At 29.8% G+C, this 20410-nt stretch overlaps 1 protein-coding gene and 1 non-coding gene across 2 annotated transcripts in view; one reads left to right on the top strand and one right to left on the bottom strand.

Annotated features, from left to right (window-relative positions):
- The window catches only part of LOC123301300 (bone morphogenetic protein 10-like), a 74016-nt gene that overhangs the window by 47612 nt on the left and 5994 nt on the right, over positions 1 to 20410 (top strand). Inside the window, exons 8-9 of the mRNA XM_044884036.1 lie at positions 13453 to 13653; positions 18456 to 18608. Coding sequence (XP_044739971.1) covers positions 13453 to 13653; positions 18456 to 18608 — 354 coding nt within the window. The remainder of the gene's footprint in view (positions 1 to 13452; positions 13654 to 18455; positions 18609 to 20410) is intronic.
- On the bottom strand, positions 7349 to 7421 carry Trnak-uuu. Its single transcript has one exon. It is a non-coding gene; the product is annotated as a tRNA-Lys (tRNA).

Below are 20410 nucleotides of genomic sequence, written 5' to 3' on the forward strand. Positions count from 1 at the left end.
TTATAATATTATTGCAAAAATCTAAACAATTTATTTGCGAACAGTCTTTGTAGAAGTACGTACGCATATATACACTTCGAGAACTAAAAAGCACAAGATTTTGGTTCCCTAGTTGCACCGTTTGCAATCTTTTAACCTTTTAACCCAAAACTTTATCGCGTATTTTGTGGCAAGATAAGTAAGTGTTTAACAGCTTCCTGAATAGTGATTGTTAAAAACTCATGATCGTTCTGCAGATACATAATGATTTTCCATGGCTAGTGAAAACTTCTTCGACTTTTTTCAGCAATTGATATATACTGCCTCACTAGAATCTTTTAATTGACCTCGATTTATTGTATTCAGAGCTTGAATTTGATAAAGGTACTGGAGAATTAATTGCTCTTTCACATACTTCGCAATCAGAGGACGAAACAAATACTGCCCAATCACTAAGATAATACATTCCGTAGTTTTTAATTTCTGTTAATTCATAATTATCAGGTATTTCGATGATATATTGTGTTTCATCAAGTAAACAATGAAGCTCTTTAATTATTGACGCAGAAATTCGAATATATTATTATTATTATTATTATAAATATTCGAATATTAGAATATACGTTTATCAATCTAATACTGATTTTTTTTGTCGTTAATTAATTATAAAAAAATATATTTATTATTATGGGAGTTAGTATGGAAGTATTTAAGTTGACAGTCCGGTATGCTGGACACACTCGTCTCGGCGCAACCGCATGAATGATTGTAATACCTGTCTTTATATTTTCTTAAGGGTAGGTATATTTTTTTACTAAATATTTAAAATCCCATCCCAATATGTTTGCGACAAAATGGACCACACTCTTAATTATTAACACAATATTGTAGAATATTTTTCAAGCCAAAATAATAGAAATAGAATAATATTTGTGGACGGGCATTTAAATAACAAAATATGCCAAAAAAGATCATTATCTCATGTAATAATATGATAATTTTCAAACTTTAAATATCTTATTTTATAAGAATGAAGACTTAAACTGGAGAATAATATTGAATTATTCCCAAATCTGTAAATAAAAAAGAAAAAAAACTTTAACTTACCTTGAACTTTAAACTCAAGATAATAATTATTCTGAAAGAAGTCTGCACGCACGGTTTATATGGATTTTGGTTCACAAGGCAGTCCAATGATCTGGCTATAAGTATGGTATATGTCGATATTTTTATGTTATTTTGATCAAAATACGTTTCTTTAAAATACGATTTAATTTTTATGCAAGGTGCTCTATAATTGCAGAATTACGCACTTCCTAAACAGTACAATTAAAGTAAATATCTAAAAGGAAAAAATTAATGCATCTTTGAAATTTCCCGAATAGTACCTAACCCCCTTATTGAGGGGTTTTAGTCAGTTTTTTACAATTAACAAACAAAATAAGCATCAAATAAAAAAAGTCCAACTAAAAGTTCTAGCTGAAGTATTTCTGCACATTTTCGTTTTTTTTCGACTTTCTAGCTTCAAAGTTTACCGAGATATGCCAATTTTAAAATGGAATTTTTTGCTCATTCAATCAAATGAAAAAGTATCCATCTTGTAAACCGCTAGAGATAGAGTCAAAGTTTAAAAGTAAAAGTTATTCCTTATAAAAAAAATTAACAACTTTTATTTGAATCATTTTTTCGTAAACATCATTGTTTACCCGTGAGGGCGCAACTTAAGAAAAAAACTTTGGTGTCTATTTTCTCCAAAACTTCATTTGATTTTAAAATTGGCATGTCTCGGTCAAGTTTGAAGCTAGAAAATCGAAAAAGACAAAAATGTGCAGAAATACTTCAGCCAGAACTTTTGATTGAATTTTTTTTTTTTTTTTTTGATGAATAGACAAAAATGCAGACCTGGTTGGAGGATAACGGTATTATTATAGCCCCTATATTATTAAACATATAAAATTGATTGTTGCAAAAAATATCTTTGACGGAATTTGTAATTTTTACAGTTACAAATTATTAAACTTAAATAACGAACAAGTGAAAACAAACAATTGACTGAGTTAATTGTTTAAATACCATGTATAGTCAGTGTTGATTTCTTTATCACATTACATATACCAACATGTGACACATACATAACTGATAATCAAGTATAGTACATATTATAAAATTTCCGCCCTAATTGTCGCCCTCACGGGTAAACAGTGATGTTTACGAAAAAATGTTTCAAACTAAAGTTGTTTAATTTTTGATAAGGAACATTTTTTACATTTAAACTTTTATTCTATCTCTAACGGTTTACAAGATGGGTACTACGGACCCATGACCCAATTGACCCATGTTGCTCATTTACGAACTTGACCTCACTTTTTACGTCCTAAGCACGCTGTAAAAATTTCAGCTTGATATCTCTTTTAGTTTTTGAGTAATCGTGACCACAGACGGACGGACGGACGGACGGACAACCGGAAATGGATTAATTAGGTGATTTTATGAACACCTATACCAATTTTTTTTTTGTAGCATCAATATTTTTAGGCGTTACAAACTTGGGACTAAACTTATAATACTATGTATATTTCATATATACATGGTATAAAAATGAAGAAAATAAACAAGTCAGGCCATTTGCGATTTTATTTCTGCAAGATGCTTGAAAAAGTATTTTGCAAATAAATACCAAAAATATGTTTGAGGCAAGTTGAAATTTTTATAGGGTATTGTTTAGTATTAAAAATAAATATTCTAAAAAAGACAGATCTTTTTGATGGGATTTTGTCGCCCTATTGCTTAGGGTAGCGTGTTCGATTCCCACCGTCACAACAAAATTAATTTAATTAGTGGTTGTGATGGGCTGATGTAGTGCATGATATATGCATGAAGGAGGTGCACTCAGCCTTTGAAATTGAGGAGCTGATAAATGAAATTATCAGCGGAAAGGTGGTAAAACACATATATGGCATCACAATGGGCTCTATAGCCTAAGTGTGTCCTTCGTGGACAGCCAATGTAACGTAACCTAACATAACCTTGGTGGGATTTTCTACCAGGCAGGTGATCAAGAAAATTACAAGAAAAGTAGTTTTGCAAGCATCTTGCAAATGGTTTGGTTTCTTTATTTTCTTCATTTTTCAATATTTAACATTACTTAAAAAAAAAAATATCAGTTGCCTCAAATATATTTTTTGCAACAAAGTATTTTATATGTTTGATAATCTGATCTGACGAATTTTCACCGAGAACTAATCCAGAATTGCAATTTTACCGTATTCCTGGGTATTCATATGAATTAGAGAGAAACTAAATCCACAAAATAAAACACGAGGATGTCTTTCTACTTTACTATTGTATACCCAATTGACAGATATCAATTGACTACAATGTCATAAATAGTTTTTATTAGTTAATTTTGACTAGAATTTTTATATAATTATCGTTCAAAAAATTGTGATGTGATGGTCACGGATTGAGAAACAAATTTCATATGAACAGTCACACAGTGGAGTAATACCAAATTTCCGGACAAAAGTTAGAAAACTCAACTCTTTTGTTTTGCATTAAAAATTCTTTTTTTAGTGTTGTTAAATAACCACTCCATCGCAAACAGTTGTTGCTCTTGATTTACCGTGTCATTCAATTTATGTTTACTGTGTTTGTTATTGCAATTAAATAAGAATTTTTTTTAATATTGAAAACGAACATTTGTGCTTTATTTATTAGTATTTAATGTAAATGTTTCTATTAACATAATTAAATATTTGTGATTCATATTTGCTGTTAAAAAAGAAACATACCTTTTTTATTAAACTGATCAAACTCAAAGCTTTTTGCTTATGTGCCCCTTTTTGTCTGGTAAAATTTTGTAACAGGGCAAAGTTTATTTATTCTGTAATGTGTTAATGAAAAAAAATCTTGCGCAAACTTGCGCCTTTTCTTTTAAGACTAAGATAAGAACAGATTATGATAGCTTTAAAAAAAATTCCAAAAATGGAGCAAGCCGTTTTCCAGTGAAAATTTGTAGCTTACAGGTCCAAATTCACCTTACGTGGAAACAAAAGCAAGAATATATAAAAAAAAAGTGGCTCAAAGCAAAAAAAAACTAAAAAAATTGAAGAAGAAAATGAAATACTTGGGTTTGAAAACAAAGATGATGAAGACGAATATGACTAAAAAAATTATTTTTTACTTTATTATATTATAAAAGTATTGCGATCGAAAAAAAAATCGATATCGGGGTTTCAACGGAAATACTCGTTTTGAGGGTCCCTGATTCCAAAAAGGTGGTTTTTAAAAAAAATGTTGCGTCCGTCGGTTTGTCGGTATGTCTATTACCAAGCTGGAGCCTTCAATTTTCAACCGATTTTTCCCAAAGTCAGTACATAGGTTCAGTTTGGTCATAATTCCAGATGATTTTTTCATTCTTTCCCTTGGCTTTTTTCAAGAGTACTTCTCTTTAGGCCAAAACAGGATTTTTGGGGTTTTCTCAAAAACAGCTCTGATGATTTTGAACTTTGCACAAGGCTAGGCCTTTAGGTGTTCCTAGAATTTTTATAAGCCACATATCCGGGAAAATTTGAGAAGGCCCATACCCTAGGGAAAACCTTTCCAAATACAGGGAAATGGGATTTTCGGGGGAGAGGCTGAGGGGACAGCAGTGAAACTTCGTATCAGGGTTTATATCAACAAGGTCCTAGGTTTGATATAACTCCCCTCTGAGATACCTCCCCCTGGAGTCGTGGAGCTGAATTGAATGAAATCGCCAAAAGTGGTCAAATCAACCCTACCTAAAATTGATCAAAAATTATTTAAAATGTCTTTTTAAGTAGCTTTTGTTACTTGGTAATCCGTGCTTAACCTAACCCTTACCAAACTACATCCTTCTAAATATTATATTAAATCCGATAAATACCTAAGCTTTCAATAAAAATATTACAAGAATAATATATCAATTTTATAATATAATAAAGTCTTGTCCGATGTTTCGGACCGTTTATTATTATTGCCAAACAAAAGATACTTTTACATCTAAATAGTCTTTTAAATCAATTTTGAGCATAAAAGTCCCTTCCTTATATTTTTCCGGAAATTTGGTATAAATACTCCACTGTGAGTCACTTGCAGCACCTGTTTACAAGAATCAATACAAAATATTACCTATACTATACCTACACCATCAATAGTAAAACAAAATATACTACTATTAGTAAGTTATAAAATTAAATAATACACTATTGATGTGACAAGTACATAATTAATTATTAGATTTAATAATAATTTAAAAATAAAAAACCAAAATACTGAATCGCTGTCACTTTCATATGATTCATAAAAAAAGTAATAATAAATAAATAAATAAATAAATTATTTGTATTTTATTATGTTTAATTTGTTTATTTTTAAAATTTAAAACAAAATAAAATTGATCAAATCTTATTATTCATTTTTTTTCACTTTGTAATTTATTCTTAAAATTAATTTTGTTATGAAATTATTTAAATTATTTTTAGAACTTAATAGTCCAGTAAAATATGTTACAATAATCAGCTAGTTAAGGAAACTAAAACAAACCGCTCACTTTTTGCCAAAACCTGAAGGAATGCGTTTCTTAGGTGTCAAATATATGAGATAGTGACGCAAATGTTTCTATTTGCTAATAAACAAATAGCTAATTAAATGAAATAGTTCATATTATAAGTTGACTTAAAAAATTAATTAATAGGCAACTTGTATTACATTTATGTTATGCATGTATTAGGAGTTTTTCGATTATTTGAAAAACAGTCAGGCATGAAAAATACTGTATACACAAGAACCGTTTCATGAAAAATAACAATTCACTGTTTATTAACAAATAGAAACATTTACGCAACTCGTAGCTTACGAATGATATTTAACATCGAAGAAACGTATTCCACCAGGTTTTAGTAAAAAGTGATCGGTTTATTTCATTTTCCTTAATCTGTAACATCTTTGACTGTACCTATTATAAGTTTATTTATAATAATTTAATATGATTATTTTTGTAATAAATTGTAATAAATATTAAAAATTTGTTTGTCTTTTTTTCAAGTGATTTTTTATAGCTGATAGAACTAAGTATGCACCGAAGTTTTTATCTGCTGGCATCAATTTAAGAAAGTTTTATTATAATGAAAGCAGGGTAAAAATAATCATATAATTAAAAAAAAATGTAAAAGTAAATTAAATTTTATAGTATATAGTAATATGGGAATATCAGTTATTTATGTGTGACATCTATAGGTATATGTGTAATGTGACAAGTAGTAATCAACACTGTCTATGCATGGTATTTCAACAATTAAGTCAGTCAATTGTTTGTTTTCCCTTGTTTTTATACTTATATTACGAGCGTGATGCTGTAATCATCGGGGTTAAAGTATAAAAACATCGATAACTATCATTAAAACGAAATTTTTTTTTCGATCATAACTTTATGGTCTCTCTAACTCTATGTATATGTATATGAAATATACATAGTATATTAAGTTTAGACCCAAGTTTGTAACGCCTAAAAATATTGATGCTGCGAACAAACTTTTGGTATAGGTTTTCATAAAATTACCTAATTAGTCCATATCCGGTTGTCCGTCCGCCTACCCGTCTGTCTGTGGACACGATAACTCAAAAACGAAATAGGATATCAAGCTGAAATTTTTATAGCTTACTCAGGACGTAAAAAGTTAGACCTAGTTCGTAAATGAGCAACATAGATCAATTGGATCTTTAACCGAAGAACCTATCTTGTAAACCGTAAGAAATAGAAAAAAATTTAATGTAAAAAATGTTCCTTATAAAAAAATAAACAACTTTTGTTTAAAACATTTCTTTGTAAACGTCACTGTTTATCCGTGAGGGCGCAAATTAGGACAAAACTTTATCCATTTTCTGCAAAAATATAAAAGATAAAAAAATGTGTTGGTTTTATTTACTAATTTATAAAATAAAATAATGAAATTGCACTAAAGCACTAATATTCTACACTGTGTATATTTCAACAATTAACTCAGTCAATACTTCAAAATAATACGTCAATACTTCAAAATAATATTACCTAATGTTAAAACTCATAGTTTTTGAATTTTGAATTAAACTGTAAAGTCTGAAAAGTCCGAAAATTTTGCAGTTTTTCACGCATTATGCAAGTAGCACAATTTTTTTTGCTTGCAACACGTACTTTCACATTCTCCTAAGGGATTCAAATAAAAAACGGAAAAAGCAACTTGACGTCGCGTTTTGTGATTTCAGGTTTCGTTTCTAAGATTTTACTGGCATATTATGGGTTACTATCTTTTTTGTGAAAGAAAGCCTATTTTTCACATTAACGTTATCTCTTGGGGTACAAAAACTTTGTCGCCCGAGCAGGGACTTGAACCCTGGACCCTTGGATTAAAAGTCCAATGCTCTACCGACTGAGCTACCCGGGCTGATAATAATAAATATTTATTTTTTTTTAATATAAGATGAGTAATGCTTTTTCTAAATTAATAAATCACTTGAAATACTCTTGAGTTTTAAATACAAAAATAATTTAATATAAAATATACCTACACCTAAATATTGATAAGGACTTAATTAACTAATAAATCAAATCAATAAATTGTACTATGTACATTCATTTAGTTATAGTTGAGTACAAAAGGCCGTATACAAAAAATCAAGTTGTTACCATTAGTTATTATTCGATCGTCTGTTTTTCTGTTCACTAAACACGATAACTCAAAAACGAAAAGAGATATCAAGCTGAAGTTTATAGCGCGCTCAGAACGTAAAAATGAGTATGAGTTGACCTAAATTGACAGCATACTACATTTGGGTTTTTTCAAGTTTGTAACGCTAAGAAATTTATATAGACCTACAAAAGTGGTTTATTTTTTACAAGGGATTTTTTTTAATTTAATTATTTGGTGTATCTCTAACGATTTACAAGATGACAAGAACACACTTTTTACGTTCTGAATACGCTTTAAAAATTTCAGCTTGATATCTCTTTTCGTTTTTGAGTTGTCGTGTTGACAAACGAACAGGTGGTCAGGCAGGCAGACAGACAACCGTAAATGAACTACGTAGGTGATTTTATGAACAACCATACCAAAATTTTGTTCGTAGCATCAAAATTTTTAAGCGTTACAAACTTGGGACTAAACTTGGTATACCTTGATATATTTCATATATACATGGTATAATAATGCAAGGACTGGCATTCAACACCATCTATGCTTGATATTTCAACAATTAATTCAGTCAATTGTTTTAAATAGATTCTATTTTTTTAACATCCGACTCGAATAGAGGGGTGTTGTAACTTGACCCAATATTTCAATTTTAATTAAAATATTTCCAAAAATTGGTAGCTCTCTAAGTATCTTTTTCATCTCATCTGATGTCCTTGACCATCACTTTGATATTGATTTAAGAAGGAGTGTTATGAGTTTAAAGTGTTTATCTGTGCGTCTATATGTTTCTGAGTGGCATCGTAGCCAATAAACGGTCGAACCGATTTGATTGAGAAGATTTTATAGCTACGTTTCCAAAAATCGGTTTACAAGAATTAAATCTCATTTGTTGGGGCTTCTTTAAATTTTGTAAATTTCACGTGTATTTTAAAAATTAGTATATTTTAATGATTTTATATTTTAATTTTTTTTAACACAACCTTCTTTTTGATTTACTTATTTAAATAATCTACTTAATCAGAAATTTATCTGCTAATCCTATCCTTCTAATCCAAAACATTTAATAATATGTAAATATATGCAACTACTATTACTTAAATGTGAATATTATTGCTTATTTATCATTAAACACACATATAATAAATTAAAATACAGTAGAACTCCAATTATCCGAACTCCGACTATCCGAATCGCCGATTATCCGAATCACTTTAAGAAAAAAATTTGTCCAAAAAAAGTCTAAGTGCGCTATTATTCTTCCCCCCGCGAAGCCAGTGTTTGCGCGTTCGCTGCTCACCGTCAAGCGAATGCGTGACCTGGCTGCCCGAAAACGGATGAAGACCGCAAAACAGCTTACATTGACGGAGATGTTTAAAAAACAATGATTTTTATTTCTAAACTTGTACATAAGTACATTTTATTTATATTTAAAACATGTGAAAATATCATGTTTCTTTCATTTAATTCAATAAAAAAATAGTGCAATATCAAAACGTAGCTTTTTTTCTCTCCAATGGCAATTTTTTTTAAAAAACTCCGATTATCCGAATGGGTCCCGGTCCCCATTAATTCGGATAATTGGAGTTCTACTGTAGTATAATCCAATTAATCTACGCAAGGCGAAACGGATGACAAAATTCCTATCAGAAAACAAAAAATATCATGTTATAGACGAAAACAAGCCAAGAAACATAGCGTTTTTTTAGCGTTTGCAGCTAATTAATGGCTAAGATAACCTAAAAAATTCGCAAACGTAAAAAAAACGGATTTCTTACTTTAAAAAAAAGTTCAAATTCAAAAAAAGTAAATGGAAAAGTTATTGATCTCAAAAAACCTATCGATTGACGTCTGGTAAGTCTGAGTAAGATGCATAAGTTCCGAGAAAACTTGAAAAAATGAGCAAAAATAGTCGTTTTTAAATTTGTTTCTAACTTTTTTATTTTTTCGATTTAAAAGTTGATATTTGGTGAAGTTATGAGTAATATGTTAACAAACTTTTAGTTTTTAAGCAAGATATTTTTTTTTTTGGAAAAAATTCGATTTCGTTATTTATAAAATTTATATATTACGCTTTTCTTTACTTTTGCGAATTTTTTAAGGTTAACTTAGCCATTGATTAGCCATAAACAAAAAAACGCAATGTTCCTTGACTGGTTTTCTTCTATAACAACGTATTTCTTGTTTTTTGATAGCAATTTTGTCAAATTATAATTGAGCCTCCGTAGATTAATTGGAATTTGTTTAGATAGGCACAACGCAATTTTTTATTTTTTTGACTTTTTTTTGTTTATTTATATTTTCTCTTTACTCTCCCCCCCCCTCCCAACATAAAAAATTCTTTAAGTCTTAGCGGAAATATTTTTCATTATGGCATTGATTGAATTTTATGGATGGTCTTAAAAACGGTATAAAATCGACCGTCACCAATCTGATTCGCATTGAGAAAGATGAGACATATTTTTTATGAAATTTTATTGATTTACAAGCACGTCTATGATAGCTTCTTTATCGAAAAGTTTTCTTGGCTATTTTTAACACCCGATCCAAAAAATGGATGCTATAAGTTTAGCCGCTATGTATGTGTGTCTGCCTGTCTGTCTGTCTGTGGCAATGTAGTGCCTAAACGGATGAACCGGTTTCGATTTTTTTTGTTTCGTTTGAAAGATAATTGAATGGATAGTGTTCTTAGATATGTTTCAAGTCCGAGTTTAGGGTTCCCTACTAAAAAAAATGTCGGGGTTTTTTAAATTTTGTAGATTTCACTTGTTAATTAAATTCATAATTTAAGAAAAGTAAACTTGGAGGTTTTGGTTCTTCTTCCTCTTTTGTTTTAGTTTTCAACTATCTCCATAGAAAATCACCACAGATATGTATATTTGATTGAGCTGAAATTTGTATACACGTTTAGTTTGTACGACAATGCATGGTAAGTTGTGTCTTGAATTCATCGCTTCCACCATATTTTATATACATGCCATTTTTAGCCTTAAATTAAAAATTTAAACAAGTGAAAAGAAACAATTGACTGAGTTAATTGTTGAAATACCATGCATAGTCAGTGTTGATTTCTTTATCACATTACACATACATAACTGATATTCAAGTATAGTACATATTACAAAATTACCGCCTAATTGGCGCCCTCACGGGTAAACAGTTATGTTTACGAAAAAATGTTTTAAACAAAAGTTGTTTAATTTTTGATAAGGAACATTTTTTATATTTAAACTTTTGTTCTATCTCTAACGATTTACAAGATGGGTCCTACGGACCCAAGACCCAATTGGCCTATGATGCTCATTTACGAACTTGACTTCACTTTTTACGTCCTGAGTATGTTGTAAAAATTTCAGCTCGATATCTTTTTTCGTTTTTGAGTTATCGTGTCCACAGACGGACGGACGGACAACCGGAAATGGACTAATTAGGTGATTTTATGAACACCTATGACAAAATTTTTTTCCTAGCATCATTATTTTTAAGCGTTACAAACTTGGGACTAAACTTAATATACTATATATATTTCATATATGCATGGTATAATAAAAAATATTTTAATACTTTTTAAGTATTTATTGTACTAAAAAGTAGAACAATTTTTTTTTTTTTGGGAGTCACTCATACATGACTAGGGGAAAGTGGTCTAAAATGATCCCCCTAAGAAAAAATGTAATTTATATCCAAACTATTCGACATATGTACAACGCGTCGAAATATTTTCGAATTCTTTATTCAAATGTTACAATAATGGTATGTAAATTTCTTTTGATCTGTTCATTTTTTTAGAGCTATTCAATATTTCTTAAAAGGGATCGTTTTGACCGACCTTGTGGGTAAAATGATCCCATTGCATTTTTTACCAAACAATTCACATAAAATATTAACTGTTCTTTGACATTGCATCAACGATTAGTATGAAAACAAAAATCACTGGTAAATTCATCTAAATCAACAAATCCAAGCCCCATTACATGATAGAGGGTTCATTTTATCTATTATAAGTTTACACACAAAATAGGAATCATTTTAGCCCATATAAAGGGGATCATTTTACCCGTAACGACATAAAATTGAATTTCGTCATAAAAACTGACCTAAAATTTATTTTACGCCTGTGAAAATTGTTATAATATTATTAAAAGTCAACAAAAGCCAAGAGTAAAAACAGCCAGCCGGCAAAAACTAATACAAAAAAAGAAATATTACTTTGAAATTTGTCTTACCATCATAAGCAATAAAATTAATATTTTTGCTACGAAACACTAATTAGCTTGTACATCACCATAAGTCTTTGTTGAGCACTTAATTTGATCGTGCGGAAACCATCTATCGATAAATATACTAGAACGCTTTAATGGTTTAATTAAAACAACGAGATATCATTTTACTCCCGAGGGGTCATTATAGACCACTTTCCCCTATATATAAAAGCATGGGGCCCTCGATATAAAAATTGAGTTGCAAGATTCTACCAGAACAAGCATAGCTACATACATACACTGAGGTGTTCCGAATCATTGTTGATATTTCATATTGAGCGCCTCAAGCTCTAACAAATACTCATTTTTGAGTGACTGCTAAAAAAAATTATTTTCTATTTTTTAGTACAATAACAGCTTGTACATAAAAGTTATTTTAAATTTAAATTTTCATAAATAATATTGAGCTTCACTAAGAAAATGAATGACTGACTGACTGATGTATCATCGCACGACCTAAACCGCTGATCGTAGAGACCAGAAACTTGGAGTTTGTGTTATTTGTATGATGTAGGCATCCGATAAGAAAGCATTTTCCGAAATTCTTCCCCTAAGCGTGAATTTTGTATATTTTGCATAATTTTGGCTTTTCTTTTTGGAATTTCTCTTTTCGTTTTTGAGTTATCGGGTATACGGACAGAAAAATATGCGGTCGGACAGCCGGAAATGGATTTTATGAACACCTATACCACAATTTTGTTCGTAGCATCAATACTTTTAAAGCGTTACAAACTTGGGACTAAACTTAGTATATCTTAATATATTTCAAATATACATGGTATAAAAATAACGCTTTTGACATGAGCGGACCTTAAATACGAAGATTCAATCATCCAATTGGATATTAAAAACGATTTTGAACATCAACCACATAATCCTGCATTTGTTGATACATTTCAAAACCTTTACTCTCATACAAAAGTTTTGAATTTTTTTGTTTTTGATAGTTTTGACAATTTACTCTAATTTTGGCTACATTTAATTCTGTTCAAATTTTAAAACGGGCTAAACATCTACTCTCATTTAGTTTCGAGTATTCTAAAAACAGATAATGCCATTAAATTTTTTTAAATAAAAAAATGATATTTTTTTGACATAAAATTAAAACCGTTAAATTGTTTCAACAAACAAATCACCCCACTCAAGAATGAAATCGTAACCGTTTTTATTTTATAACATCCAAATTAAATTCGTTAAGTTTAAAATCGTTGAGTTATAAAAAGATTTGAAACACAACCATTGATACAGAGCATCTTTTTCAATTGGATTGAAAATAACTATTTTTTTCAATTAGATTCAAAAGTAAAAAAGTTCAGTAAACCATACAGCTTAGTTAAAAATGATTATTAATAATAATCAATCGATATTATTAATATTAATAACTATAATAAGTGTATTTTGGTGTTATTTGTATATAAATCGTTCATTGTTATTAACAGCAGCTAATGATATGAAAATCCATGGGAAATCAACTGCAGTGGATATTCAGTTTATACAAAATTACATAAATGTTAACGATAAAGAACAAAATAATTCATCAACAGCAACAACGGTTCTTCCAAATAATAATCAAATCAATATGATATCAACAAAACTTAAACCAAAATTTTATATACCAAAATATATGTTGGACTTGTATGAAGAATCCAGAATTATACCACAAAATGAAATTCTATTGAAAAATCATCCAGATATTGTAAAAAGTATTATTCCAACAAATGCAGGTAATTTTTTTTAATTATCCTTTTAATCTATACGCTATCGGTAATAAGTATAATAATGGCGCAAATAGCTTCTCAAGGGTCAATTTCATGGATATTGGAGACGCATTTTTGCAAACATACAATTAATTTATGGTTTAAAAAATCAAAATTTTGACGAAAACTTCATGAAAAATTGTATACACTTGAAAAATGTACTTTTTATACCATGTATATATGAAATATACATAGTATATTAAGTTTAGTCCCAAGTTTGTAACGCTTAAAAATATTGATGCTATGAAAAAATTTTGATTTTGGTGTTCATAAAATCACCTAATTAGTCCATTTCCGGTTGTCTGTCTGTCTGACGTCTGTCATCACGATTACACAAAAACGAAAAGAGATGCTGAAATTTTTATAGCGTACTGCGAACATAAAAAGTGAGGTCAAGTTCGTAAACGAGCGACAGTCAGATGGGTCCGTAGGACCCATCTTATAAACCGTTAGAGATAGAACAAAAGTTCAAATGTAAAAAATGTTGTTTGAAACATTTTTTCGTAAACATCACTGTTTACCCGTGAGAGCGCAAATTATGCGCAAATTGTACAGTATGTATTATATGGGTATATCAGTTATGTATGTGTGAAATGTAAATGTATATGTGTAATGTGATAGAGTAATCAACACTGTCTATACATGCTGTTTCAACAATTAACTCAGTCAATTGTTTGTTTTCACTTGTTTGTTTATAATTTTTAAAAGGCGAAAAAAAAATCAATCACAGGCAAACAGTGCGCAAGAATTTTTAGGAGGGGTTTAAACTTTTGTTTACCATGTTAGGTCATACCGACAGGCCGCCATAATTGGTTTTTTTTTTAAACTGTTCTAATTTATAAAAAATAATGCAAGCACAGAAAACTGCACTTTCTACACAAGGTATTTCAACAATTAAGTCAGTCAATTGTTTGTTTTCACGTGTTTCTTTTCTTTTTGACTTTTTAAACATTTAATTTTTGTAAAATATTTTTAACAAAAACCTCGCAAATAACTACACACTTGTTTTTTTTTTTTTTTTATATGAACTATTTTCATACAAAATTAATTTTAAACCAAACAAGTGAAAACAAACAATTAACTGAGGTTATTGTTGAAATACCATGTATAGACGACAGTGTTGGTGACTCTATCACATTACACATATACCTACAGATGTCACACATACATAACTGATATTCCCATATTACTATATACTATAAAATTTGCATCTAATTTGAGCCCTCGCGGGTAAACAATGTTGTTTACGAAAAAATGTTTTAAACAAAAGTTGTTTATTTTTTTAGAAGCAACATTTTTTACGTTTAAACTTTTCTTCTATCTCTAGCAGTTTAAAAGATGGGTCCTATGGACCCAAGACGCAATTGACCCATGTAGCTCATTTACGAACTCGACCTCACTTTTTAACATCCCATGTTGCTCATTTACGAACTCGACCATCTTTTTACGTTTTTGAGTTATCGTGTTGACAAACAGACATACGGACAGACAACCGGAAATGGACTAATTAGGTGATTTTATGAACACCTATATCAAAATTTTTTTCGTAGCATCAATATTTTTAGGCGTTACAAACTTGGGACTAATGTATATTTTATATATGCATGGTATAAAAATACCCTTCCATCATTTTGTCGAATCCTTAGTCTTTGAGATAGAACAATTTACAAAATTTAAACAAACCCCCGAGAACTTTTTCAGGTAAGGAATCCTAAACTCGCACTTGAAACATATCTAAGAACACTCTCCATTAAATTACCTTTTTCCTTAGAGCCTTCGCCAAACAAAACCGATCTTGAGCATCATCGTCAATTTTTTAGTTGTTCTGGGTACGAAACCCTAAACTCGCACATAGCTAAGAACACTCTCCATTAACTTACCTTTCAAACAAAATACGCTACGATGCCATAGACAGAGAGACAGACATAGCGGTCAAACTTATTATTACTTAAAAACTAAACTTTTTTTTTTTGATCCGGGAGTTAAAAAAAGGAAAATAAATTTTACTATTTTTAAACATGAATTGATTGCTTTTTGATATGCAAATTTTTAAATTTTGTTGGCGAAATTTAAAAGTCGAAATCAAGATACACAAACTACGATAAATCACAATGGAAAAAAAGGTCATTGTTATTGGTATTTACAAATAGTGTTTGAACACTATCACGACTCTCGACGATAACTAAGCGCCAGGCAAAAAGTTCATCGCAGCAGATATTTTTTTATTTAAAATTCGTCAAAAATTCACAGCAAAAATATTTTTTTTTTGGTGTTTTGTTCATATAAAACTCGGATAAACTTTGATTACATTTTTATAAAATTTTGATAAACTACTAATTTTTATACCCTGTAAATATCAAGCTATTCTAAGTTTAGTCCCAAGTTTGTAATGCTACGAACAAAATTTTGGTATAGGTGTTCATAAAACTACTTAGTTTGTTCATTTCCGGTTGTGTCTGGCCGTATGTCCATTTCTGGACACGATGGCTCAAATACGAAAAGAGATATTAAAATGAACTTCGAAAAGAAATGAACAGTGATCAAAGATCACTGTTTACCAGTGAGAGTGCAAATTATGACAAAACTTTGATGTGGATTTTCTCCAAAATCATAAAAGTCCAAAATTCACATTTTTGGGCCATTTTTTTGTCTTTTGTTCAAATAAAAATCGGGCAAACTGTTAACACTTTTAAACAATTTTGATAGACTAACCTAATCTTTCCAAGCTTTTATTTAGTTTCACCTATCCCGTTCTGCCTGTAATCAAATCTTGCAAGTCAAATTTGATCTACTTCCCGATTTCCGATTGAGCTGAAATTTTGCATGCAAATTTAGTTTAGATGACAAAACATGGTAAGGTTGTGCCGTCCTGATTTTCCCATCGCTTTCACCATATTTGAAATATATACATTTTTTTAAGTCTTAAATTAAAAATTTTAATAAAAACTACTTTTTAAGGGGCTAGCTTTTATTGTACTAAAAAGTAGAAAATAATTTTATCTATGAGTCACTCATACCCGACTATTTGTAAAAGCTTGAGGCGCTTAATATCAAGAATGAATCGGAAAATAATAAAGTGTGTGGAGTAGATGAGGTGTTCCGATTCATTTTTGATATTTTAAATTGAGCGCCTCAAGCTTTTACAAACAGTCGGGTATGAGTGACTCATAGATAAAATTATTTTCTACTTTTTGGTGCAATAAAAACTTGTACCTTGAAAAATATTTTTTATTAAAATTTTTTTATACCCTGTATACCTACATGAAAAAAAATTTTATACTTTGATATATCAAGGTATAATTAGTTTAGACCCTAATTTGTAACGATTAAAAATATTGATGGTGCGAACAAAATTTTGGTACAGGTATTCATAGTAGATTTACTCACCTAAGTAATCCATTTCCGATTGTCTGTCTGTTCTTCTGCCCGTCCGTAGGTACTAAAGCTTAAAAACGAAAAGATATATCAAGTTGAAATTTTAAAGCATCACTGTTTACCCGTGGGATCGCAAATTAGGACAAAATTTTGATGTCAATTTTCTCCAAAACGATAAAAATAGGCAGTTGAAAATTTGCAGGTAGCTTCCACTAGTAGTTTTGTAAAAGATTCTCAAAAAACGAAATAATTTTTAGAAAATACTTTCGAAAACTTAAGACAAATTTTTTCACATGTATAACATCCTGCACATGATTTTTTTGGTGTAATTTTTTTCTGGATTATCGTTTAGTTGTTGTCAATGTTTCAAATTTTCCTTGATAACAAAGAAAAGGTTTTTCGACCCGAAAAATTCGTGTCCAGGATGTTGGCTAGTATAATATATCAAACAAATTTCCATAAAATAGTCTTTCAAATAAAAAAAAAATTGATGAACGGGAATTCCATTTTGATAATTGATTTTTGTTCACAAAAGCTTATAGATTAATATTTCGGAAGTTGCCAGAAACGCTATTAATCCATTTTTTGTACATCATTCCTCCACAGAAACAAACAACGAAGCGGGCGGGTATCAAGCTAGTAGACAAATAAATGTTCTATCTAAAGAATATGTTTTGATTTATTTAGCTTTAATATTTAAAACATGACATCTTTTGACTTTTGAAAGGGAAAAGTGCGTACGGCTACCCCGAGTGATTCTATAACAGAAACTAGGTATACTATTATGTTTCAAAATTTGAATAATACTATTTTTGAAAAAGTGAAGAGTGTTTATTATACCATGTAAATATATGAAATATATCATAGTATATTAAGTTTAGTCCCAAGTTTGTAACGCTTAAAAATATTGATGCTACCAACAAAATTTTGGTATGGGTATTCATAAAATCTCCTAATTAGTCCATTTCCGGTTGCCTGTCCGTCTGTCTCTCTGCCTGTCTGTTCGTAAGCACAATAAAACGAAAAGAGATATCAAGCTGAAATTTTTATAGCGTACCTAGACGAAAAAAGTGAGGTCGAGTTCGTAAATGAGCAGCAAAGGTCAATTGGGTCTTAGGTCCGTATGACGCATCCTGTAAACCGTTAGAGATAGAACAAAATTTTAAATGTAAAAAATGTTCCTGTTTACCCACTAGGGCGCAAGTTTTATAGTATGTATTATATGGGAATATCAGTTATGAATGTGTGGCTGTCTAAGAGTGGACATCTTTCTTTACTTACGCGACGTCAAAAAACAAACGATTGCGTCATCCAAACCATGTATACATGGAATTTCAACAATTAACTCAGTCAACTGTTTATTTTCACTTGTTTTTTTTTTTTTTGTTTTTTAGTATCTTTTACTAATATCAGCTTTCCAAATTTCAATAATGAAAAGAGTCATTTATTAATATTTGATGTTCCTGTAACCAATGTTGATGAAATATTTTTAGCAGCTGAATTAAGAATCTTATCAATTATTCAACATCATCCAAATTCGTTTTTAGGTAAGTAGGATTAGGATTTAAATTTATTAATCTTTAGATGAACCGTAGCCTATTCATATATTGAAAAAAATTTGTACCATTAAACTTTTTTTTTATCTGTTATATATAAAAGAACTTAATTATATAAGTAAAAGTTTTTACAATACTACAAAGTTAAAAATTATTTGGGTGACCAGACACAAAAAGTGCTTTTATATGACCGCAATTATACGACAATTGTCAATTTTGTTGATGACAAAACTTTAGCTTAAAAATACGAATTTGTTTTTATAACGCTGATATTTCAAAAACTGTGAGACGAGGTGAAAAATGTCACGAGACAAAAATTGTTAAAAATCGTCCAAAATATGAGAGACAAATCAAATATTTAATAGAAACCACACAATAATTGTTAATTTCCACAATATCAAATTTTCATCAAAATTAGATTTTGTTTATTTTCAATACTTGTATCTTACGCCAGTAAAATTTTACAATAAAAACAGCTAAAATGACAAAACGTGATGTAAAGCTACATTTTTGATATGTTATTTGGACCCTTTAGGGAAGTGTGAAACCATATTTTGCAAGCAAAAAAAGGTTGTGCTTCCTGCATAATACGCGAAAAACTGAAAAATTTTCGGACTTTTTTCAGTTTTTGCAGTTCAATTCAAAAACTATGAGCTTTTTGAGATTAGTTGCCATTATCATTTTGAAAGTATACAAAATTGGAAACAATTTAAGCCGATCTACAGTTTCTAATAGTTTTTGAGGTATGATGCTTGGGAAATTTCAGAAATGCTAATATTTTGAGTTTTGCTTATGCTAAACCGTTAGTGATAGAACAAAAGTTTAAAGGAAAAAATATTTCTTATACCAAAATAAACAACTTTTGTTTTAAACATTTTTCGTAAACATCTTTGTTTTCTCTTGCTGGGGCAAATTAGGGCAAAACTTTGGTGTTTTCGACACCTGGTAGTTGCAAACTACTCTAAGGGGTCCAAATAACACACCAAAAAAGCAGCTTTATATCGCACTTTGCGATTTTAATGTAGGATTTGAGTGGCGTATCTTAAAAACAATGACTTTTATGAAAAAATGCCACGCGACAAAAATATGGTTAGAATAGCTCATTATATAAGATCCAATGGTTATTTTCTTAAACTTCGTGGTTTTCTAGCAGAATGAGCATGGACGAACATCTAAGCACACTCGCGTGTATGGTAAAAGCACACTTTCTAATCAATATGACTTTGTTCTATACAATCATACGAACATTTTGAAGCAGGTCTTTTGGTCTTGATCCGGCTTCATTTCATAGATTACTAAGCTTTAAATCAAAACATTATTAGGCAAACTTGTTAATTTTTACAGATGCTCTCCTAATACTCTAGACATATAATATCAAAACATTACTAGGCAAACATGTTAGTTTTTACAGATACTCTCCTAAAGCTCCGCGATCTTAGCACCTCATGTGCGAAATTTCAATTAACCAATTATACCATCTGAAAGGTCACAAATTGATCATAAAAGGTCAGTTCAAAAAATTTTCTAACGCTGACTAATTAATAACACCAACTGATCTTTTATGATCAATACTATTTTTCTACTATTTTTGAAAAAGTACTTCAAAATGTTGATTTTGCTAATAAAAAACCACCAAAAATTTATTTCGGAAAAATACACACGCTTTCTTGCCAAAAACTTAAATTATAAACCTTTTTTAAACTGTCAAAAACGCGGGTATCCAATTTGATGACGTAATATCGGTATCATTACACGAAATAACACAAATAAGTTTGACAGATATATTCATAGAC

The sequence above is a fragment of the Chrysoperla carnea genome, chromosome 5, assembly GCF_905475395.1.
Source record: "Chrysoperla carnea chromosome 5, inChrCarn1.1, whole genome shotgun sequence".
Taxonomy (NCBI): domain Eukaryota; kingdom Metazoa; phylum Arthropoda; class Insecta; order Neuroptera; family Chrysopidae; genus Chrysoperla; species Chrysoperla carnea.